The sequence below is a fragment of the Rana temporaria genome, chromosome 1 (genome assembly GCF_905171775.1).
Source record: "Rana temporaria chromosome 1, aRanTem1.1, whole genome shotgun sequence".
Classification (NCBI taxonomy): Eukaryota; Metazoa; Chordata; class Amphibia; order Anura; family Ranidae; genus Rana; species Rana temporaria.
The window spans coordinates 288,930,743-288,957,124 of NC_053489.1; the positions used below are offsets into that span (position 1 = coordinate 288,930,743).

Consider the following 26,382-nt stretch of genomic DNA (forward strand, 5'->3'; position numbering starts at 1 on the left):
TCTGTGGTTCTAGGCAGGGTTGCTCTGTTAGAAATCACAAGGGCCCAGACAGCCAACCTGACAGCTCCCCACCCCAAAAATATCTAGTTGATATTTTCACAAAAAATACATTAAAAATGTTCTTGTGAAAAAAAAAAAATACATTAAAATCAATATCAGTGAATGCAAATACGAGGTAACTTCCAAAATTCCTGCTAAATCTAAGATACAAAGAGTTAATAAAGCTTGTGTGAATGAGGTCTTGGGGCTCATTCATTTGGGCGCTGTGGCCTGTACATTATGAATGCATACCTCCCAACTGTCCCTGATTTGGAGGGACTGTCCCTGATTTCGAACAATGTCCCTGTGTCCCTCATTCTCCTCATTTGTCCCTCATTTTGGTCTGATCTATATAGATGTATATAAAATGCACTTTTTAGCTATCAAAAAGTGTTTCCCAGCGCTAAACCTTTCATCTGATTTCTAAATTGCTGCATTTGTAAATTCCAAAAGCCAATATAAAGAAATAGTAGTGGTAAAAAAAGCACTTGTGGGTTTAACCAATCTTATTTTTTTTGTACAATTCTCCTTTAAGGGGGTGTGGCAAGGGGTGTGTCCTATGACTGCATACTTTTGCTGATAGGTGTCCCTCATTCCCATCTCAGAAAGTTGGGAGGTATGTGAATGAGTGATTTGTTTATGTGGCTGGAGCTGTGTGCAGGCAACGGGGATGCAGCTGCTGTGCAAACACAGCCACAGGTCCTTATTTGACAGACGTGTGGGTACAGGTGTATGGCCCCAAACACAGACAGGGTGCATTCAGGGCAACCTGTGTACCTATTGCCTGCGCACAGCTCCAGCCACACAAACAAATCACTCATTCACAAAGTACGAGAACCCATGTGAATGATCCCTAACTTTTAAAAAATGTTTTTTACAATTTTGTTGTTTTTCTTAAATAAAAAAAATGTTTTCTAGTAACCACAGTTTAGTATGCTTCAGTTATAAATAAACACATTGAGTGATCGGTACTGATCACTCACTGTGTACATTAATGGAAGGATTGGACAGTAAATATGATATATTTACTGGCTCCCCCCAGCCCTCCATTCTGAAGGTCCAATGTATGCAGTGCGTTCTGTGTGCAGCTCGCAGGAGGCAGAGGAGGGAAAGCTGGCAGTACTGCCGGGGAAGGGAGGGCAGGGGGGCCCAGGCAGCAGGGGGGAAGCTCAACAGTGGGGCCCAGGCAGCAGGGGGAAGATGATGTAGACAGAGAGGGTAATCGGTGTGTTTGGGGGTGGAACCGATCCTCCTGCAGCAACTGCAAGCCAGTGGGAGGGAGAGGAGGAGAAGCTGGCTTTCAGCTGCTGCAGGGGATGTGATGCTGCACTATGAGCATCATGACGTGGTTAGCACTTCCACCTAGTAGCACTAGGGTTGTTGGTTCAGATCCCAACCGTGGAACTACCTACCTGGAGTCTGCATGTTCTCCCTGTACCTGTGTGGGTTTCCTCTGGGTACTCTGGTTTCCTCCCACTCTCCAAAGACATGCTGGTAGGTAGAATGGCTCTAGTATGGCTATGTCTGAATGGAAGTAAGGGACCTTGGTTTATAAGCTCCTTGAGGACAGGGACTGATGTGAATGTACAATATATATGTAAAGCGCTGTTCAAATTAATGGCGCTATATAACTGCCTAAAAGAAATAAGTAAATTAGATCAAACTTCCTGATCTCTTTCATCATAGAGTCTATATTTCAAAATCAACCAAATGTTACTGTTTATACCGCTCTCCGTTTCCTGAGAGTGAGAATTCCTGAGAATTTTTCACACAAAGAATGTCAGGCAAAATGGTCGGCCCTCATAGATGTTCACTGTATGAAACCTGTTTAAAAAAAGTTTGGACACCCCTGGCCTAAACTGATAAATAAATTATTTAAAACCTTTTTTTTTTTTTTACATATTTTGTTTGGATATGTATTATTGCAGGAAGTAAAACATTTTTGTTTCTAGCGCAAAAAATAAAAACTGCAGAGGTGATCAAGTACCACTAAAAGAAAGCTCTATTTGTGAGAAAAAAAGTACATACATTTTGATTGGGTACAACGTCGCATGACCGCGCAATTGTCAGTTAAAGCTTTGCAGTACCGGATCGCAAAAAAAATGGCCTGGTTATTAAAGCGGACTTTCTGTAATTTCTTTTTACTTTCCATCTATTAAATCTTCTGTCCTTGTTGTTTTACCTTTGGATAGTAAAACACTTTTTTCTGCCAGTAAATACCTTATACAGCCCACTTCCTGTTTCTTGTCCGGAATAAGCCTAGGCTTAAGACATCATGCACAGCTCTCGTGAGAGTTTGCCAGGAAGGGAGGGGGGATGAGTCATAAGAGGGCCAATGAAAGCTGCAGGTCTGCAGAGCTGGAGGTGTGCCTCTGTGTAAATCCAGGAAGTCAACAGGCAGCAGCTTCAGCTGCCCACAGTTAAAATGGATGCAGCCAGACTCAGTGGAGGGAGATTCCTGCAGCATATTTGGCAAGTACAGAATCACAGTATATATAAAATAATATGCAAATGCAATATGGTTGGAGGGAAGCTTCAGAATCGCAAATATGTTTTTATTACAAATTATGTGAACAGACTGCAGGTTCTCTTTACGGGGGTAAAACTTTCTGGGGCTAAAGTGGTTAAACTTCTCCACAACTTTATCCCTGACCTGTCTGGGGTGTTCCTTGGTCTTCTTGATGCTGTTTGTTCGCTAAGGTTCTCTAACAAACCTCCGAGGACTTCACACAACAGCTGTTTTTATACTGAGATTCAATTACACAAAGGTGGACTGGACTCTATTTACTAATTAGGTGACTTTTCAAGGCATTTGATTCCACTAGATTTTAGTTGGGGGCAAGGCAGCCATCGGAGGGGGGGGGGGGGACAGCCCATACACATGTAGGGGGGCCCAGGTGTCCCAAGGGGCCCAAGCACCCAGGCCCCAACCAACAAGCTGCTGTAGTAACTACCAATTGCTAAAGCAGGGCAGCCACCAAGTGAGCCCATGCATCTCACTTAGGTCCAGCTGCAGGGGGAAGGTGGAGTGATATCATCTGCACTTTGCCTCTCCCTGCAGACAGGATGCTGGTTTGGGCACCATGCCAGTTGCACTTCAGCCGTGTTGACGAACTGAACTGGGTGTAGCCTGCAGGACTACCCAGTACACATTGTGGACTGGTCTGGAGACAAGTTGTAAGACATCACAATGGTAAATTGATTAACATTGTTTCTGGATGTGGGCCTGTGCTGTGGCTGTCTCTTTGTTGGATTGGGCTGTCTCTTTGTTGGATTGGGCTGTCTCTTTGCAACATGGTGATATCTCTGTTGGATTAGGCCATCTCTTAGCTGGATTTGTATGTCCCTTTGCTGAATATATGAGGATGTCTCTTCGCTAAATGGGGATGTCTCATTTCTGAATATATGAGAATGTCTCTTTGCTGGATGGAGATGTTTCATTTCTGAATATATGGGGATGTCTCTTTGTTGACTATATGGCGTTCTCTCTTTGCTGGATTGGGATGTCTTATTGCTGAATATATGGGGATGTCTCATTTCTGAATATATGAGAATGTCTCTTTGCTGGATGGGGATGTTTCATTTCTAAATATATGGGGATGTCTCTTTGTTGACTATATGGGGTTCTCTCTTTGCTGGATTGGGATGTCTCTTTGCTGAATGTATGGAAATATCTCTATGCTGGATTGGGATGTCTCTGCTGGATTGGGATGTCTCTTTGCTGAATGTATGGAAATATCTCTATGCTGGATTGGGATGTCTCTGCTGGATTGGGATGTCTCTTTGCTGAATGTATGGAAATATGTCTCTGCTGGATTGGGATGTCTCTTTGCTGAATGTATGGAAATATGTCTCTGCTGGATTGGGATGTCTCTTTGCTGAATGTATGGAAATATCTCTATGCTGGATTGGGATGTCTCTGCTGGATTGAGATGTCTCTATGCTGGGTTGGGATTAGGGTTGCCACCTCATTCCTTTAAAACCAAACACATAATAACTACACAGGTTTTGTGGCTGATTAAGGTGGTAATTCAATTCACTTAGTGCCTTATCTGCATTAAATTAGCCCCATATGTAATTCATATGTGTTTGGTTTTAAAGGGATGAGGTGGCAACCCTAGTTGGGATGTCTGTTTGCCTGATTGAAGTTTTTTTTTTCTGGATTGGACTGTCTCTTTGCTGGATTTGTATGTCTCTTTTTGGGGTTGGGCCAACACTTTGCTGACTATATGGGGATGTCTCTTTTAATGGATTGGATTAATTTGTATATAGTAAGGCCCCTTTCACACGGGGCGGATCAGTAATGATCCGCCTCCGTATGCTCAGCGGGGATCGCTCCGTTGATCCCCGCTGAGCTGGCGGATGACTGTGCAGGGACCGCCCTGTCTTTTCTACGCTCTACCCTATGGGGGGGATCGGATGAACACGGACTGTATGTCCATGTTGATTCGATCCGCAGACGGAAGGAAAAATAGGGTTTTCTTCCGTCTGTAAAATCGGATCTTTTGCGGAGGCGGACGAGATCGGGTGTCAGCGGATGTTCATTTTGCTTGGGGCCCCCAAATTCCTTCAAACGGCCCTGCCTATGGTAACATGAGAGATATTGGAAATACCATGTTCCCCATAATAACACAACATGGGCCTATGTTACTGATTGATTGTACAACGTGAAACGTGGGAGTGCTGCGCCTTTAGGTGGCTTCCGAAAGCAGAAGTTCCATTTTGTAAATGTAGTCAGTCATGAAGATTTGCAGAGAAAAGGAGGGAAGTGAGGAGTGATGTAACTGTTGTATGTACACAGATGGATGAGGAGGAGAGTGATGAAGAAAAGTGCAGCTCCTAAATGAATGTGGGAATGAGATGAGCACACTATGAAAGGGCAGATTAACCCCCTGTCAGAACAGGGTCACATTTCAGCCTGATTGAGTGGAACAAGCCTGTGTGAGCAGAGTACATTCCTCATGGTGCAACGTGGGACACACAGGGGAGGACACAGCTTCATTTCTGATCACCACAGCTGACCTGTGCGGATATGACTTATACCAAAGCTCAATAAAGTCGGAAAGAAGTTTATTTTAATCACTGAATGGAGCTCATCCTGTTGACAACCTTGAGCAAATGAGATGCTAATCAAATGGTTAGAGTAGAAGAAAAGTTGCTGGTAACAAGCTGATCGCCCTGATAGCTGTGCATCCCTCTCTCCCTCCCTCCCCCAGCAGGCAGGGTGGCAGCAGGGAATACGGAAGTGACAAATGACAGCTCGCTGACACTACAGAGGCATGAAGGAGAGGGCTGCACTGGTACACAGCGATCACCCACCATGGCTTCACTGTCCAGCGCCGAGAGGAGGGCGTTCGCTCTGAAGCTCAACAGGTAAACACATACCTTTTACTCTGCTTGTTCTTTTATTACCAGGAACTCCTAGATTAGCCAAAGCACAGAGATCGGCTTTATTACAAACAGGGGGGAGCTCAGCATTGGCCATATATTGTATGTAAAAACAGGGAGATCAGCAGTGCCTGTACAGTATATTCATTGTATATAAAATATGAGAGATCAGCAATGACCATATACTGTATAGAAAAAGTATAGTGATCAGCATTGCCCAGAAAAAACAGGGAGATCAGCATTTCCCAATTACTGTAGATAAACAACAGGGAGAGCAGCATTGCCCATATACTGTATATAAAAAGTAAGGGAGAGCAGCATTGCCCATATACTGTATATAAAAAGTAAGGGAGATCAGCATTTCCCAATTACTGTAGATAAACAACAGGGAGAGCAGCATTGCCCATATACTGTATATAAAAAGTAAGGGAGATCAGCATTTCCCAATTACTGTAGATAAACAACAGGGAGAGCAGCATTGCCCATATACTGTATATAAAAAGTAAGGGAGAGCAGCATTGCCCATATACTGTATATAAAAAGTAAGGGAGATCAGCATTTCCCAATTACTGTAGATAAACAACAGGGAGAGCAGCATTGCCCATATACTGTATATAAAAAGTAAGGGAGATCAGCATTTCCCAATTACTGTAGATAAACAACAGGGAGAGCAGCATTGCCCATATACTGTATATAAAAAGTAAGGGAGAGCAGCATTGCCCATATACTGTATATAAAAAGTAAGGGAGAGCAGCATTGCCCATATACTGTATATAAAATGTAAGGGAGCGCAGCATTGCCCATATACTGTATATAAAATGTAAGGGAGATCAGCATTGCCCATACCCATATACTGTATATAGAAAAAAGGGAGCCAATGTTGCCCATATCCTGTATATATAAAGTAATGGAGCTCAGCATTGCCCATATACTGTGTATATATATATAAAGTAATGAAACTCAGCTTTGCCCATATGATGTATATATGAAGGAAGGGAGCTCAGCATTGCCCATATACTGTATATAAAAAGAGGGAGATCATTATTGCCCATTTCCTGTATATAAAACAGGGGGATAATTATTGCCAATTTACTGTCTATAAAAATAGGGAGACAAGCAGTACCTCTATACTGTATATAAAATAAAAACACATGGAGATCGTCATTGTCTATTTACTGTATATAATACAAGAAGATCAGCATTACCTATATGCTGTATATAAAACGGGGAAATCAACATTACCTGTATACTGTATATGAACACAGGGAGATCAGCATTTCCAATTTACTGTATATAAAACAGGGAGATCATCATTCTCTATATACTGTAAATTAAATAAAACGGGGAGATCAATAATGCCCATTTACTGTATATAAAACTAGGAGGTCAGTATTGCCTATATACTGTATATAAAAACAGGGATATCAGCATTGCCCATTTACTGTATATAAAACAGGAAGATCATCTTCACCTATATACTGTATATAAAACAGGGAGATCAACGGTGCCCAAATACTGTAGATGAAAAATAGGGAGATCATGTTTGCCCATATACTGTGTCTAAAAACAGGGAGATTAGCATTGCCTATACACTTTATATAAAAATCGAGGTCAGCATTGCCCAAATACACACACACACACACACACACACACACACACACACACACACACACACACACACACACACACACACACACACACACACACACACACACATATATATATATATACAGGGAGATTGGCATTGTCTATATACTGTATATAAAAAAGGGAGATCAACATTGCTCATATACCATAAATATATGTATGGTTAATATCTATCTATCTATTTATTAGAAAGTATATGGGCGATGCTGATCTCTCTGTGTTTTCTTTATTTATATATAGTAGTTTGAATATCAGCATTGCACAGAGTTGTATTAGGCCCCTTTCAGACGGACGGCAGTTTTGCCGCAATTAAAAGCGTGTACATTTTCAGTGAAATTCAACATTGCGATTACGTGCGGTTACATGCGGCCGCGTTTAGCTGCGGTAGTCATTTCCATAGCAACCCTTTTTATTTTTAGGATTATGATGTGCTTCCAGTTGTTTTTTTTTTTTCTCACGCTGCTATCCGCAGTTGACACAAAAGACTGCGATTACCTGCGGTTAAGTGCATATAGCTGCGCTAAATCGCACCTGGACGCATTCAATTCTATTTTTTTCTATTTGCACCAAACCGCATGCAACGAAATCGCAGCTAAACATGGTGTGTGAATGGGGCCATAGGTGTGCTTTTAGCTGCGGTAGAAAACGAGAAAATCCGCAGCTAAAAGCACCATTCTATCTGTCCGTTTGAAAGGGGCCTAAATGATATTTTTGGCATGCTGTGCCTAAACTACAACCAAGATATTGCCACAAAGAAATTCAAGAAAATAGTTGTGTACAATTCTGTGTTGCAGTGAATTCAACATCCCTCAAAATGATGCAATGAATCTTTGTAGGAATAAAAATTAGTTTTTTACTATTTCTGTCTTTCAATAGTGTTTAAGTCACACTAATAATATGACAAATATAAATAACAATACAAATACTTCTTATTCCTATTAAGGAATCCTATGTAGAAGTTACTGTAGAAAACTATTTCCATTCCTGTTTTGGAGGAGATGTTCCATTGTGAAGATTCTAGTAGTGCAGCTGTAGAGAAGCGGCATGCATAACTGATCTGCAGTGTAGTTTTGGTGGAGCTTTTAGTAGCCTGTGGGCACAAGTTACAGAGGAATGAAGAGTAAACACCACTCCTAAAAGGTAGTGCATTATTGGCTCTGCTCCAGGTAACTTACAGCATACTTGCACTGTCAGTTTTCCCAGGCACTGAAGAAAATAGGAGCCTTTCTATCATATATATATATATATATATATATATATATATATATATATATATATATATATATATATATATATATATATATATATATATATATATATATATATATATATATATATAGAGAACCTTAGTGTGCATTTGCAACTCCCTTTGAGCACCGTTCTAAGGTCAGCTCTGCAAGGGTCTACTGTGCTACACGGCTCCATACACTTCTAAACTCTCCCTTTAACTTGCATTAACCCAGATTACATGCTGCAATTATTTCAGGCACAAGTTGCAACTCTGCTTTGAAGGCCCGATGGTAAAATGTAACATTTAGAGTCTGATAGGCCTGTCCAACCCACAAGGAAGTCATTTTCAGCCGTTGTGACAGGACTGAAATTTAAAAGGAAATCTATCACAAATCATAACAGAGCTTAGATAATAGAACAACCACCGGCACGTAACTGATCCTTCATCGATCTTTTAACACAGCATGGCTAAAATCCTTAATGACAGTAGCACTTAGGCCGCGTACACACAGTCGGACAAAACCGATGAGAATGGACCGAGGTTCAGTTTCATCGGTCCAAACCGACCGTGTGTATAGCCCATCGGTCTGTTGTCCTTCGGTCCAAAATTTTAAAACATGCTTTAAAATCGAACCGATGGCCCGCTGCCCGATCGGTCCAAACCGATGGTTAGTACAGAAAGCATCGGTTCAAAACCCACGCATGCTCAGAATCAAGTCGGCGCATGCTTGGAAGCATTGAACTTCGTTTTATTCAGCACGTCGTGTGTTTGACGTCACCGCGTTCTGACCCGATCGGTTTTTGGAATGATGGTGTGTACGCACATCAGACCATCGGGCCACTTCAGCGGTGAACCGATGGAAATGGCCCGTCGGACCATTCTCATCGGTTTGGAACGACCGTGTGTACGTGGCCTAACGCATTTCAGTCAGTGAGGCCTTACTCAAAACTGTCTATGTGATCCTCTATGTCACAAATAAATACCTTTACAGATACAAAACGTCGTCTTTTTGTAGTTAAAAAAATAAAATCATGTACATAAACAAAAGATCGCCATGCAAAAATAGATCCCCTCTAGCAACAATAGATCCCCAGCAGCTAGAATCAGTAGACCCTCCATCACACCCTGGCAGTGGCACCCCTTGCCATTACATACATGAACATTCAGTGCTGGAGGTGCTAGAACTGCATTCTTCCACATTCCTGCTGAAAGAAAGGCCTGGGTTAAAGTATAACTAAAGGCAAAACTGTGAGCAGGTAGACATTTTATTGCAGAAGAGACATGCAATATCTCTTCTGCAATAAAAAAGATCTAACTGCTCTGCTCTGTATCCCCCCTTTAGGTTTGCTTTAAAGTGGAGCTTCACTCTCCCAATCAACATTGATTTTAATCCTTATGCTGCTAGCATTAATAAATATATAGGAAAGTATATCATATTTACTTGATTTAAACTTTTTATTTTTTTTTATTTCTTCTGTTACTTCCTGGTTTCTTGCCTAGGCAAATTACCGTATGTCATACATCCCAGGAGTCTTCAGACCAGCCCCGATCCTTTTCTTCTGGGGTCCCCCAATGGTTGCTATGGTGGTACTCGCGATGTAAAACATTCTCTCGATCGGTAAAACGAAAGCGGAGTTTGTGTTAACATCTGACTGTGCCATCATTGGGGTTCAAAATTTGTACTGACAAACTGGCAATTTTTTTGTATTTTATACACCTCCCCATTAACAATTCGAAATGTGGTTGTTTGTTTTTTGTTTTTTTGGATCAGTCACCTTAGGCTGCAGTACGAAAATGCCATGTAGTACACTAGTGATGCGAAAGACGAACGATCAATAAACATGAATTTTCATTCGGTTTTTGCATTGTCTATGGCCGGCTTTAAGCTGAGGATCGGTGTCACGTCCTAATTGGACTGGATGGAGGAGGCCTGAGTGCTCTCGTGTTTTGCATTATAAATCCAAACACCTTTGTTGTTGTTTTTTTTTTTTTTTTAAAGTGTATTTTGTGCGTGTACTCGAGAGAGGAGCCGGACTGCAGGAGTTGGGAGTAGGCAGGCCTCCCCCAGAGGCAATCTGCCATCTTTCTCCATGCCCCGGGTGGCAATGGCGGGTGTGTGAGGGGGTCCTCCCACACAGCCCGCCCTACCTGCTCCGCTTTGAAGCCCAACGGGGCAGAGGGACTCCCTATAAGGGAGTGAGAGGATCTAGCCCGCTCAACCAGCCCCGTTAGTCCTTCGCCTCTCTTTTTAGAGACCGCATGGTCAAAGTGCGTGCATGTTAACCCAATTTCGAGTGCGTGTAAGTGTGGTGGTTTTTGTGGGAGGGGGTGGGCGTACTAAGCGCAGGCTTACCTCGCATAGCACACCCACCGGGAGCCGGGCTGAGACCACCAAACTCAATTCACATGTAGCCGAGACCGGGATCCGAACCCCTAGCTGCAGAGGTGAATGGCTTGTCAGCGCAGTGCCAATCGCGTTGAGCCACCGCAGCTCCAAACACCTTTGTTATTAAGCTTAGATGTAAATAGCTATTTAGTCAGATACCCTAAAAAAAAAATTATCAGTAGATACGCCGACGTAACTCTGAATCTAAGCCTGTCGTATGTTTAAGTGTATGCTCAAACTGAGATACACTTAAACATGCCTAAAATACGACGGCCTGCGCCGTCGTATCTTAGGGTGCAATATTTACGCTGACCGCTAGGTGGCGCTTCCATTGAGTCCGGCGTAGAATATGCAAATGAGTCGTTACGCCGATTCACGAACGTACGCTTGCCCTTTGCAGTAAAAATACGCCGTTTCCGTAAGAGATACGCTGCGTAAAGATAAACGTGCCCCCTAGGTGGTGTATCCAATGTTAAGTATGGCCGTCGTTCCCGCGTCGCAATTTGAAAATTTTACGTCGTTTGCGTAACTCGTCCGTGAATGGGGCTGGACGCCATTTACGTTCACGTCGAAACCAATGACGTCCTTGCGACGTCATTTGGAGCAATGCACCCTGGGATATTTTCCGGACGGCGCATGCGCAGTACGTTCGGCGCAGGAGCGCGCTTAATTTAAATGCTCCACGCCCCCCTACCCGGCTAATTTGAATTAGGCGGGCTTGCACCGGGTGATTTACGCTACACCGCCGCAACTTTACAGGCAAGTGCTTTGTGAATAAAGCACTTGCCTGATAAACTTGCGGCGGCGTAACGTAAATCAAATACGTTACGCCCGCCCACAAATACGCCCACCTACGTGAATCTGGGCCTATATTTGTAGTTCAGCTTCAATTCTTTAAATTAGCTCAGTCATCTTAAAAGCAATTGTTGGTGGGGAGCACAGTAGCTAAGTGGTTGGCACTTGCAAGCAGCACTAGGGTTGTTGGTTCGAATCCCAACCGTGACACTATCTGCCTGGAGTTTGTTTTCACTGTGACTGCGTGGGTTTTCTCCCACACACCAAACAAAGGTTAATTGGCCCTAGTATGTGTATGTATCAATTTTATTTAGGGACCTTAGATTGTAAGCTCCTTGACTGCAGTGTCTCATGTAAATGTGCAATATACTCTATATACAAAACGCTGTTTAAATTGGTGGTGCTATATAGTACCTTTAAAATGAGTAACTAAAGCTTTGCCCAAAAATTACTAATTTTAACGTGCACCAGTGCGTACACTGGACAGCTACATTCCAGATGTGAACTTCTACTGTCTGAGAGTGCTGTATATCAGAAGTTAAGGCTAAATTTAGGTTCTCCACATCTAAGCAGCTTTCAGTGGTAATTAACTACATAATTACCGCAGGGAACCCACAGCAAACATAGAACTGTTATACAAGCCACTTAGGCCTATTCAGTGCAACCTGTTAAAAGAAATGCAGCTTGCATGCATTTTATTGCACCTGTGTGGTTTTTGAGGTCCACAGATATGATTTCTCATACCTGTACAGCAGATGCGCCCTTTTTCAGGCAAGAACATGCAAAATATATGCAGGAAAGATGCAACAAAACATTGATTTCTTTATCATACATCACAGGCAGGGCCGTTTGAAGGAATTTGGGGGCCCCAAGCAAAATGGACATAGAGGCCCCCCAACCCCCCCTGCACGCACACAAAGCCTACAGGAACCGGTGGGCGGCCTCCTACTGGCGGCTCTGGACTGTGAGGGAGGGAGGAGGAGGGGAGAGGGAGGAGGAGGGGAGAGGGAGCCAGGCAGGACACACTCGTGTATTTAGGTTTTGTGCTGCCCTAGGCCTGGTGAAACTCGCGCACCCCTTCCTTTTTAAGACTCGTCCTGTCATTTTCATGGGATGAGGACAGAGGGACAGGGTGGGAGGGGGACAAGGTGGGATGAGAACAGGGGGACAGGGTGGGATGAGCACAGGGGGACAGGGTGGGGTGAGCACAGGGTGGGATGGGGACAGGGTGGGATGAGGACAGGGTGGGATGAGGACAGGGTGGGATGAGGACAGGGTGGGATGAGGACAGGGTGGGATGGGGACAGGGTGGGATGGGGACAGGGTGGGATGGGGACAGGGTGGGATGAGGACAGGGTGAGATGGGCACAGGGGAACAGGGCATCTTAATTTGGGGGGGGGGGGGGAGAGGGTGGTATGGGGATATGTGCTGGGGAGTGATTTGAGAGGGAAGATATGTGCTAGTGGGGGGGGGATCGGACCCCCCCCCCCCCACACACACACACACTATCACATATCATCTTCCCTCTCAAATCAGTCCCCAGCACATATCCCCATACCACCCTCTCCTCTCCCATCACTTCAATAGTTCACCTCGAATCTGCTTAAGGGGGGCCCCTTACCTCCTGGTTACTGTGCAGCACTCGTGTCTCTCCTCGGCTCCTCCTCCTGGCTGTGTACACATTGAGCCATGAGGGGGGGAGGAGCCGAAGTGTGACTGTGTATTGCAGTCAGTGGAGAGAGAGGGACGGCTGCACTGTCCCCGGTGACCGCGCCACTTTGCGGGGGGCGGAGAAACGCCCCCCCCCGCGAGCCCCCCTCCTCCCGCACGGAGAGCCGCACAGCTGAATCCTGGAGTTCAGTGCAACTGCACGCTTCGGCACTGAACTCCAGGATTCAGCTGTGCGGCTCTCCGTGGGGGAGGAGGGGGGCTCGCGGGGAGCCTGTGAACATAGCAGCAGGCAGACAGGCGAGCCAGCTTGGGGGCCCCCCTCTAGCTCGGGGCCCCAAGCAATTGCTTGCCTTGCCTGTCCTGTTGCGACGGGCCTGATCACAGGACACAAAGCAGGCTATATACTTAACTATCTGGGTTATATGCCACCTATAGGTGAATGGACACTGGCTGACCAAAACAGACAGCAAGTCCCTCTTTATATAACAGCTCCCATACAGGAAGTTCTTCCGTTTTCTCACCAGTGTCTTGAAGGTGATGGTTGTTTAGCTTTGTGAGTTCTGCTAGTCCAAAGGCTGGTTCTTGAGAATCAAGGGGCTGAGATGATCAGATCCATTTGGAATGGCTTAAAGGCTAAAATACCTAGTGGAAAAATGGAAAGAAACTGTGCTAAAATATCAAAGAAAGGAGAGAGAAAAGAACCTGCAACGTAGTCAGTCTATTCACTATGAGAGCTGCGATTACCATGTAAACAATAGATACAAGAAAAAGATGTGAGAAGAATATAAATCGCGCTACCTCTAAAGCAGAAAGCACTTGTTGAAAACACAAAATTATGAAATCACAAGCTACTATATCAAAAACATTGGGGTTTGATGGCCACCAGGGTGTACTATACAGTAATCTCAAAAACCCTCCAGTAATAATGAAAAGTGATATAATGGTGACTAATACATTTCGATCAAGAAACATATATATATATATATATATATATATATATATATATATATATATATATATATATATATATATATATATATATATATATATATATATATATATATATATTATACATACATACAATAACTGAAAATAAAATATAGTTAAAAATAATAATAAAAAAATTAGAAATTGTGACAATAAAAGTCCATAAATATTTAACAGATGAGATGTCAAACACCTGTGTATTTGTGCCTCATTCAGATTAGTTGAAAAGCGTGTCCAAATGAAAACGGTGATGTATTCTTCACCAGACTATGGATTGGCTCCTTACCAGATTTCCAAGATCCCTTATGACAGGGGATCATAAACAGCATGTATTAGGTAGTCACTCCCAGTCTCGCAGTTCAGACATATACAGTCCTAATGGGTCTCATTCACAAGTAATTTCACCGGCATCAATGCCCACCCTTTGTGATGGCTTGCTGGGAGGAGAAGTGTAAGGTGGTGGGCACAGGTGAGTCACTTGTGAATGAGACCCATTAGGACCGTATATGTCTGAACTGCGAGACTGGGAGTGACCACCTAATACATGCGGTTTATGATCCCCTGTCATAAGGGATCGTGGAAATCTGGTAAGGAGCCAATCCATAGTCTGGTGGAGGATACATCACTGTTTTCTTTTGGACACGCTTTTCAACTAATCTGAAATGTGGCACAAATACACAGGTGTTTGACATCTCATCTGTTAAATATTTATGGACTTTTATTGTCACAATTTAAATTTTTTTTTTTATTTAACAATTTTAACTATATTTTATTTTCAGTTATTGTGTGTGTGTGTGTGTGTGTGTGTGTGTGTGTGTGTGTATATATATGTTTCTTGATCGAAATGTATTAGTCACCATTATAAAATACCTAGTACCCTTTTGGACGCTGTGTAATAGAATCCTGGGCATGGCAGAACTAAGGCAATTCCGGCAGGGTGCTATACAGGTCCAAGGGAGTGGACCCAGAAGGTTGCAACAGGGTACCCAGTCCTTGAAGGTCCTTAGTGGGAAGATTGGGCTTCTACATGTTACTTTAGGCCCTGCAGGGAGGATTGGTAAGTGAGACCCCTTTAATATAGATGGAGTGGTCTCAGAAGATTTATTTATTCAGGAGAGTCTGTTTGCATGTGGAGCATCCGGGAAGCTGCATCTGGGACAGGCTATTCGGTGGGGGTATGTGAGTTCCTTCTTGGTGGATGGTTACAAGGGCAGGCTAAGTAGAATCATTGTACTAAGGGGGCTATGATAACTGCTTGTGCTAGATCAGTCATGCGTGGCAGTTTTTTACTGGGTGTTTGCAATTTTTACTGTTTATTGCTTTTGGGGCAAGAAATATCTTCCAGAAAGCACAGTGGGGGAGGTACAAGAGGGAGGGTTGCATGTGCACCGCCAGCAGCTCTTGAAAAGTCTAGTCAGAACTATGCTGTTTATATCATCCCTTGAAAGACCAGAGGCGACCATGCAAATTGAGCTGCTTCGCCTGTCTGGCATGGTGGCTACTACAAGCATATCTGCATTGGCATATGTTACAAAAGATGACCTATCCTCAGCCTTGGCTGGCTTAGAGAATAAGATCGCTGGTATAATTGCTTCAGTCACACAAGGGAAAAAGTGTTAAAGATCTCCCTCTTCTGATCCTCCTGTGTTGGAACAGGAATGGGTGGAGGAGATAGATGTTTATGATTTGGAGGATGGTCAGGCAGAGAGCTCTGCCTATGGGGAGTCCGTGCCTGAGAAGGCTCAGACTTTGTCAACATCCCAGTCACAGAAGCTGTTGATTCGTCCTGCATTCAAGTTACCTCTGGAGGAGATCTTGGAGGTCCTGTATTCTTCTCGGGGGTCTTTTCACCCTCCACAGAGCAGGCAGGCTTTTCTGTTGCACCTGCTTTTAGATCAGGTGGAGTATTCTGATTGGGATCACCCCAACAGAATTTTTGTTCCTCCCAAAAGATTTTCTTTCTTGTATCCAGAAAATTTCTGGGGGAAAGAGCTCTCTGCTGCCCGTTAGGATGAAGAATAAGCATCCTCCATTTAAGGTTGCAGGTACCGCTGCTACAAAATTTTCACCATTCAGGCAGTTTCTGCGACCGCAAAGAACGATTTCTAGAGGGAAGCCTCAAAACCAGGGGCAGAAAAAGCCCCGGGGGCCAAAAGCCCTCTAAGTCAGGCTCTAAGCCTTCTTTTTGAAGGGATGCCCCCCACTCACTCGACGACTAGGGGGTTGGGGGGGAAGACTATGGTATTTCTTAACATTTTGGAGGACAATGATTCAAGACAAGTGGGTCATATCCACAGTGTCTCAAGGGAACAGGCTGGAATTTCCGGCCTTTCCTCCTCAGCATTTTCTGAGGTCCAATGTTCCATTTGGATCTTTTAAAGAAGAGCTTATTGTTTCAGGCACTAGACCGGTTGATGCTTCTTTGGGTAATCATAGAAGTGTCAGAGTCACAAAGATGTACAGGGTTTTATTCAAACCTGTTCACGGTTCCAAAGCCAAATGGGGACGTGAGGCCTATTTTAGACCTAAAGGCTCTGAACAAATATCTTTCGGTCCGGTCCTTTCGGATGGAATCAATTCGATCGGTGGTAGCCTCTCTACATGTAGGAGATTTTCTAGCATCCATAGACATCAATTAAGTATACCTGCATGTGACAATTTTTCAGCCTCATCAAAGATTTTTGCGTTTTGCAATAGAGGATCATCATTTCCAAATTGGGGCTTGCAACAGCACCTGAGTGTTTACAAGGTCCTGGCACCGATGTTGGGCCTTCTAAGGTCACAAGGGGTCTTTATATGAAGTTATCTGAACAACCTCTTACACAGAGATCAATCGGTGCAAGGCTTAGGGAGAATATAGCTCTTAAGGTGTGTGTTTTGGAACACCTGGGCTTGATCTTGAATTTTGAAAAGTTGGCCTTGCAACCAGTTCAATGTCTGGAGTATATGGGTCTAGTACAAGACACCATTCAGGCAAAAGTGTTCTTACCTGCAAGGAAGACCATTGCCCTGAGGGATCCGGTTCAGGAAGTGAGAAGCAGGAGGCGCCCCTCCATTTAATTGGTGGTTGATAGCTCAGAAATTTGGAAAAGGGGAGGTATTTTCTTCATTTAAATTGGAACAAAGTGACCATGGATGCCAGTGTCTCCGGCTGGGGGGCTGTTCTGGAGGACTTCACAGTCCAGGGAAGGTGGTCCCGGTCAGAACTGAGATTGCCCATCAAAATTCTAGAGCTTAGGGCAGTGCGCCTCGCTCTGGAGTTTTGGTCAGTCAAATTTCAGGAGCAGCCGGTAATGGTTCAGTCTAATAATGCCACAGGTTTGGCGTATATCAACCACCAGGGTGGTACAAAGAGCTGCTTGGCTCAGGGGGAGGCAAGCCGCGTGTTGAATTTGGTAGAGGGACATGTGCCAGTGCTATCGGCAGTCTACATTCCGGGGGTGGACAACTGGAAGGCAGACTATATCGGCCGTCAGCAGTTACATGTGTTTTCTAAAGATTTGCCAGCGGTTGAGTACGCCAGATGGTAGTTCTGTTGGCATCCAAGTTCAACAAAAAACTGGACCAGTTTGTGTCCAGAGCAAGGGATCCACTCACAGAGTGGATGCTCTAGTGGTTCCATGGAACCAGTTCTCCCTAATTTATGCTTTTCCCCCGGTACCACTGCTGCTGCATCTTTTATGCAGGATCCCCCCAAAAAAGTGGTCTGTCATTCTGGTGGCCCCAGCTTGGCCCAGAAGGGCCTGGTACTCAGAAATGGTGAAGTTGGCTTTAGACGGACCAAGGATGCTTCTGGCCCACCCAGGCCTACTGTCTCAAGGACCAACATTCCATCCTGCTTTACGGTCTCTAAATTTGACGGCATGGCTATTGAAGCCAGGGTGTTGAAGGACTGTGGTATTTCAGGACCGGATTACTACACTGGTGAATGCCAGGAAAGCGGTCACTAGAAATATTTATCACAGGGTCTGATTGGGAGAATCATTTATTTTCTTCAGTCTGGCGTGGAAATCAATTTGGCTCCGGGAACAAATAAGGGACAAATCCCGGCCTCGTCTATATTTTTTCAGAGATCTTTAGCCTCACACTTTTCTACAGGGTGTGATTAATTTGGTCTCTCACATCAGACTACCTTTATGACCCTGGGATTTAAGTTTTAAGTTCCGTTTGTACAGTAACAACTTTTTGAACCTATTTGGGAGATTCCATTGATCCTTTTGACTTGAAAGTAAAGGTTTTCTGATTGCTATCACTTCAGCAAGAAGGGTATTGGAATTGGTGGCTCTTTGTGGCAAAGAACCATATTTTGTCCATCACGATAAGGTGGTGCTGCGTCCCCTTATGACTTTCTTTCCCAAAGTGGTGTCTAGTTTTCATTTAAATCAGGACATTGTAGTGTCCACCTTTTTCCCGCATCCTTCTTTGATGGAGGAAAATTGGCTGCATTGCTTGGATGTAGTGCAAGCTGTCAGAGTTTATCTGAAGAGGTTGGCACAAATCAGGAATTCAGATGCTTTTTGTGTATTGCTGGAGGGGCCCAAGAAGGGGCAAGCAGCATCCAAGACATCTATTGCCCATTTGGATTCACCAATTAATCATTCAGGCCTATGGATTGAAGAGTAAGGCCCCGTACACACGACCGAACATGTCTGCTGAAACTGGTCCGCAGACCAGTTTCAGCGGACATGTTCGGTCGTCTGTACGTCCGACCGGACAATTTTCCGGCGGATCGGACAGGTTTCCAGCGGACAAATGTTTCTTAGTATGCTAAGAAACATGTCCGCTGGAAGCCTGTCCGTCGGACATGTTCGGTCGTCTGTACAGACTCACCGGACATGTCCGCTCGGCCGAAAGCCCTCGCATGCGTCGAAGTGATTCGACGCATGCGTGGAAGCATTGACCTTCCAGGGCCGCGCACGTCGCCGCATCATCGTCGCGGCGACGGCGCGGCCACGTCACAGCGTATTGTGTCCGCGTGGATTTCTGTTTGATGGTGTGTACAACCATCAGACAGAAATCTCCGGGCGGACATGTCCGAAGAAAACGGTCCGGCGGACCATTTTCATCGGACAGTCCGTCCGTGTATACGAGGCCTTAGGCTCCTCCTTTTAGGGTAAGAGCACACTCTACCAGGAGCGTAAGAACCTCTTGGACTTTTAGCCATCAGGCTTTAGTGGCTCAGATCTGTAAGGCTGCTTCCTGGTCTTCAGTGCATACTTTCTAAACATTTTCCCAAACGGATGTTGGAGCTGCAGAGGATTCTGCTTTTGGCCATAGTGTGTGGGTAAACTGCAGCACATCAGTGTGAAAGAAGCCCTTTACTATTATGCCCAGTGTATTCCTTCATACTGACCTGAATATCTCTTCTTTCCTGCTGCTGACATGACTCTGGAAACCTCCTAGCCGGTATAAGAGGTGGAGTGCAGTTGGTATCACTCCGCGTAGGACAGAAGCCAGCACTACAGAGGAGGCATTGGCTTATGCGACTCTTGCTCCCTACTACAGCTCCAACTTTACAAGTAGTCCCTCTGCATTGCACACTGTTTGATGCTCTGGGGTGGCAGGTCAAAAAGCCCTGACCGCGATCTACCAGTCACCTGGCCTCGTTCTTGTGGAAGATCATGACCTACAGGTTGCTGACCCCCAACTTACACAATCTTGCTGTTTTTTTTATACATTTTCCCCTCATGCTGCCCCCTGCCTACCCTGGCTGACTCCAGGTATGTGGGTGCCCCCTGTGCCTGCCAGGACCTAGGACCTATGGAGTCCCATCAAAGTGTCCACCATGTGCGCACTCCAATTTAGAAAATCTTATTTGCGGCCATTCCCCGCATTGTGCTCACTAAAAGAGCAAGAGGGACACTGAGCTTAAAGCTATGTTTTTCCTCCTCTTCCTCCTCCACAGCAGTGATTGAAGGTTATATTACTAAACAAGAGCACACATTAACTGGAGACTCCATAGGTCTCAGCGAGCACGGGGTGGTGGGGGGCACTCACATACTTGAAGAAGGCTGGTGCAAAGTAAAAATCCAGTCAAAATTTGTATTTAATTATATGTAAAATATTTTTATCTTTACATTATTAGTTTTATGTATAGCTGATTGCCAAGCTTAGAAAGTCTAATCAAAGCTAGACAATTGGCTACTTCCTGTTCTTCAGGGACAACCTTATTTCCCTTTATCTGAATTCTGCATCACTTCCTGAAAACGTTGTCCTTCTCTCATACACAGGCATGCCTACTGATCATTTTCACTGCCCCTGTCATGCCCAGCCCCCATCTCTCCTATCCTTATGCCCCGTACACACGATCGGATTTTCCATCGGAAAAACCTTGGATGTTTTTCCCGACGGAATTCTGCTCAAGCTTGGCTTGCATACACACGGTCACACAAAAGTTCTCTGAACTTTCGTCCGTCAAAGACGCGGTGAAGTACAACACTACGACGAGCCGAGAAAATGAAGTTCAATGCTTCAGAGCATGCGTCAAATTGTTTTGGAGCATGCGTTGGAATTGCTACAGACGATCGGATTTTCCGATTTTTTTTCCGTCTGAAAATTTGAGAACCAGCTCTCAATCTTTTGTTGGCGTAAATTCCGACCGCAAAAGTCCGATGGAGCCTACACACTGTCGGAATTTCTGTTCAAAAGCTCACATCAGACTTTTGCTATCGGAATTTCTGATCATGTGTACGGGGCATTAGTCAGATAGAGAAGGATAACTTCCTATCTTCACAGCCTCTTTTTGGTACAGCACATGGCACACACACACACACACACACACACACACACACACACACACACACACACACACTTCTTACAAACCGGTATATGGCTTCAACTTTTAAGTGGATGTCCAGTCAAAAATGATTTTTTTTCACCCCATCTATGCGCCTTTGAAAATCAGTGACTTTGAAAAGGTGCCTGCACTACTTTGATGCAACTTTTTGATGCAACTTTGATCCAGAGTGTAAAGTTGGATCAAAGCTGCACTTAAAATTGTACTCTAAATCACACAGCTTTAGAGTCGCACTAGTGGAAATGTAGCCTAAGACTAGAGTGCAACGTTGGAGTGTGACTTTGAGTGAAGCTTGGATCCAACTTTACACTGGATCAAAGTCGCATCAAAGCATTGCAGGTGCCTTTTCAAAGTCGCATAGATGGGAACAGGTACCATAAAAAAAAATGGGCCGTGACTGGTCATGCAACTTTGGACACATAGTCGCATGACAAGTTACGTTTCCACTATTGCGACCTTAAAGTTGCATTATTTAGAGCTTTGATTCAACTTTACACTCTCTGGATTAAAGTTGCATCAAAGTAGTGTAGGTATCTTTCAAAGTCGCAAAGATGGGAATGGATGTCATTGAAATCAATGGGCTGTGACTTGTCATGCGACTTTGTGTCCAAAGTTGCATGACAAGTCATACTAGTGGAAACAAAGCCTTAGTCTATGTTTGATCTATTGCGACCCCAAAGTTGCACAATTTAGAGTGCGGCTTTGAGGCTACATTTAGTGCAGCTTTAATCCAACTTTAATCCAACTTTACTCTCTCTGGATCAAGGTCGCATCAAAGCATTGTAGGTACCTTTTCAAAGTCGTTTATTTCTAAAGTCACGTAGATGGGAAGGGGTGCCATTGAAATCAATGGGCTGTGACTTGTCATGCAACTTTATGTGTCCAAAGTCGCACTAGTGGAAACAAAGCTTTAATGTGGTTGCCTGTACTGTGATCATTGTAGACTGTGAGCTGAGACCCCAGATCACTTTCACCCCCCCCCCCCCCCATGTGTCCAGCTTCCTTCTCCTGCTATACTGTATAGAATGCATTAAGATAAAAAAAATCTGCCTTTACAATGACTTGGTGTCTTGGAATGGCTGAGTGAGTGAGTGAGTGAAAAACTTGTATAGCGCAACACATCCGAACTGAATCGCCTCATGGAAGTTAATAGCAGTACAACAAAATACATGTCACCTGTACATTTTTATAGCAACAGGAATTGCCAAGCTTTGGTCAGTGGCTGTTAACCCAATCCACTCCAAATTAAAAAATTAATTGAAAACACGATTCGATGGGCGTCACAACGCACGTCAGTGCGCAAAGGAAATGCACTTATTTGTGTGACAACTCACCTGCCTAAACCTGCCATAGATTTAAATGGGCACTGAGAGTTCCCAAACATAACAATGTATATTCGATCATGGTCTATTAGGCAAGACATGTCCATCAAATGTATAAGACCGGTACAGTGGGTCCTTTACAGGATATTTCACAATTTTACTTTAGGAAGGACTGTGGTTAGCAGAGGAAGTAGATTTTTGAAAGCCCTTACGTCATATTTGTTGCAATGTACAGAATTGCCTCACTTTTTGTTTCCTTTTTTTCGTCCCCTGCAGCGTTAGAATTAATTGTTCATTCCAAGACGTTGCTGCAGGAACATTTGTAGGCCAATCTTTCATCTCTATGGCTGCTAGAAATGTGTTGTTGCTGCTAGAAATGTTAGTCCAATAGCTACTGAAGGATCAAGCCAACAGATCAGAGATGAGGGATTTACATCCCACAGACTCTGGAAGCCAGCACGTGTGTCTGTTAGATATTTCTTATTGACTTAGCTACTTATCTGGAAAGTCATGACAGGTAGCGACATGAGTGAAACTATTTTACAGCCTTCTAATGCTTGAACAATGGAACATTTTAGAATCCACTCGGTATTGTGTAAATATTAAAGCATGGACAAAATAAGGCGAATCATGAATATCCCAGCTAATTCAGAATAAGTGTATGTAAAATCGAACAATTTATTTCTCTTATCTGCTCCCTGTAGTCTGCTAAATAATGTGCCTAATTATATATATATATATATATATATATATATATATATATATATATATATATATATATATATATATATATATATATATATATATATATATATATATATATATATAATTTGTTCCACAAATGCAAAAAAAACGTAGTGTTGTCAGAGGCATCAATAGGGTTGGTGTCAAATGGTGCAGTAAAACATGTCGTTACCCCCCCCCAATAATTATTATTTTTTCCCATATGACGCTGCATATAATGGCATTGGTGTCAATGGGCACAATAATGAACCCCTGAATTGGTGTCAATAGGCCCAATAATAAACCCCTGAATTGGTGTCAATGGGCACAATAATAAACCCCTGAATTGGTGTCAATGGGCCCAATAATGAACCCCTGAATTGGTGTCAATGGGCCCAATAATGAACCCCTGAATTGGTGTCAATAATCGCAATCATAAACCCCTGAATTGGTGTCAATGGGCGCAATAATAAACCCCTGAATTGGTGTCAATGGGCCCAATAATAAACCCCTGAATTGGTGTCAATGGGCCCAATAATAAACCCCTGAATTGGTGTCAATGGGCCCAATAATGAACCCCTGAATTGGTGTCAATGGGCCCAATAATGAACCCCTGAATTGGTGTCAATGGGCCCAATAATGAACCCCTGAATTGGTGTCAATGGGCCCAATAATAAACCCCTGAATTGGTGTCAATAATCGCAATCATAAACCCCTGAATTGGTGTCAATGGGCGCAATAATAAACCCCTGAATTGGTGTCAATGGGCCCAATAATAAACCCCTGAATTGGTGTCAATGGGCCCAATAATAAACCCCTGAATTGGTGTCAATGGGCCCAATAATAAACCCCTGAATTGGTGTCAATGGGCCCAATAATAAACCCCTGAATTGGTGTCAATTGGCCCAATAATAAACCCCTGAATTGGTGTCAATGGGCGCAATAATAAACCCCTGAATTGGTGTCAATGGGCGCAATAATAAACCCCTGAATTGGTGTCAATGGGCGCAATAATAAACCCCTGAATTGGTGTCAATGGGCGCAATAATAAACCCCTGAATTGGTGTCAATGGGCGCAATAATAAACCCCTGAATTGGTGTCAATGGGCGCAATAATCAACCCCTGAATTGGTGTCAATGGACGTGAAATCATACCCTTGAATGTGTTTCCATGGGTCCAATAATTATTATTGGACCACAAATGCAGAAGGGGGAATGGTGGTTTCAAAATTTCACTGATATGACCACCAGTGCTTAGTGGGTGGGCGATGGGGGTTAACTTTCACTCCCGAAGACCACCAATGAGGGGGGGGGAGGGGGCAGTGACAGTGAAAGTAAACCTTAGCCAGTCAAGGCAGTGTCATTTCAAACCACGAACCCCCCCCCCCCCCCCCATCTGCATTTGTGGTCATACAGCGAAAGTTAACCCATTTCCCCCCAGCCTATGGTGTCATTTGGGGGGGTGGGGATTACATTTTAATGGCATTCACCCCAATTGTTGATCACTTACCCGATCAACGGTTCGATCAGCGTCACACAGATTAGGACGTTGCCATTGCCGGCAATTGCCGCCGATTTGACATGCGATTTGACATATATCAAATCGCACTAATGTGAACCAGGGCTTAAAAAGACTTGATAGCACTACTCACTTCCTGTACCATCCATTTTGCACCTTTCCTGTTACCTCTTGATTATAACCTCACCAGTAATCAGACCACCAGTCCTCATGGGACCAGCTCTGACACAAGGAGGGTAAAGCTAGTCTTTTGTTCTCTACTTTTTGGGGGGCACAGCACCTTGTTAACACTTACTGTATGATGAATAACTTTAGTAACGATGAATCTTTAAGTAATATTTGGATTAATTTGTAAATTACAAAATTTTAATTGGCAGAATGTCTTTAAAGATGAAATTTGTTGTTTATTTTATCCAGGTATTCTTCAGCAGAAATAAGGAAAAATGTCACCCTTCATGGTACCTCTGGATTTTTACATCAGCGTAGTCAGAGTATACAGAATTCATCTCCTTTACAACTAGTGAGTATGACCACATTAACTGACATACAAGAGAATATAAAAGTATAGACATTGATTTCCAAATGTGTAATCCTTAGCAAATCTACCCAAACAGGACAAACAAATGGTATTCCACCAGTACCACTATTCTCTCCCTGCATTATGTATACAGTATATCCCTTAAAGTGGACCTATCAGAAACTCTAGAAGTCTACACAAATGCAGTCCTGACACGTCGCAATTGAAAAAAATACCTTTTATCATTAAAGGGGTTGTAAAGGTTCATGGTTTATCGCCTTAACCACTTCAGCCCCGGACCATATTGCTGGTCAAAGACCAGGCCACTTTTTGCGATTCGGCACTGCATCGCTGTAACTGACAATTGCGCAGTCATGCGACGTGGCTCCCAAACAAAATTGGCGTTCTTTTTTTCCCACAAATAGAGCTTTCTTTTGGTGGTATTTGATCACCTCTGCGGTTTTTGTTTTTGCGCTATAAACAAAAATAGAGCCACAATTTTGAAAAAAAATTATATTTTTGACTTTTTGCTGTAATAAATATCCCCCAAAAATATTTATGAAAACATTTTTTTTTCCTAAGTTTAGACCGATACGTATTCTTCTACATATTTTTCGTAAAAAAAAATCGCAATATGTGTTTATTGATTGGTTTGCGCAAAAGTTATAGCGTTTACAAAATAGGGGATAGTTTTATGGCATTTTTATCTAATTTTTTTTTTTTACTAGTAATGGCGGCGATCAGCGATTTTTATCGGTACTGCAACATTATGGCGGACACTTTTGATACATTTTTTGGACCATTGGCATTTTTATAGCGATCAGTGCTATAAAAATGCATTGATTACTATAAAAATGCCACTGGCAGGGAAGGGGTTAACACTAGGGGGCAAGGAAGGGGTTAAGTATGTTCCCTGGGTGTGTTCTAACTGAAGGGGGGGTGGGACTGACTTGGGGAAATGACAAATCGTTGTTCATACATTATATGAACAGACAATCAGGCATTTCTCCCCCTGACAGTACCGGGATCTGTGTGTTTACACACACAGCTCCCGATTCTCGCTCTGTAACGAGCGATCGCGGATGCCCGGCGGTGATCGCGCGCGTGCATACATTTCTCTTTTTTGCTTCTTTTTGGTCTGTTAAATATACCATTAAAAGTGTTTTTATCTAATCTGTTTAACAAGTTAAAGTGTTACTAAACCTACAAAAGTTATCCTTACTGCGCGCCCCTATTGGCTGCTCGGCGAGATGACGTATAGCTGCGTGATCTCGCCCAGCAGAGCCGACCTGCCGCTGTAAAACTGCAGTGGCTGTTCGGCAAGCGGTTAATGCATTCTATGCATTAAGCTGAAAAAACA

At 43.6% G+C, this 26,382-nt stretch overlaps 1 protein-coding gene across 4 annotated transcripts in view; it reads left to right on the forward strand.

Moving 5' to 3' along the window:
* Positions 1-4,775: 4,775 nt before the first annotated feature.
* The window catches only part of DOCK8 (dedicator of cytokinesis 8), a 225,044-nt gene continuing 203,437 nt past the window's right edge, over positions 4,776-26,382 (forward strand). For 2 of the 4 annotated variants that reach the window (XM_040357040.1, XM_040357065.1), the window contains exons 1-2: positions 4,777-5,412; positions 24,923-25,025. In XM_040357040.1, the coding sequence (XP_040212974.1) occupies positions 5,360-5,412; positions 24,923-25,025 (156 nt within the window). In that variant the 5' untranslated portion in view covers positions 4,777-5,359. Of the gene's footprint in view, positions 5,413-24,922; positions 25,026-26,382 lie in introns of all 4 variants that reach the window. The other 2 variants (XM_040357049.1, XM_040357056.1) reach the window with 2 other exon arrangements.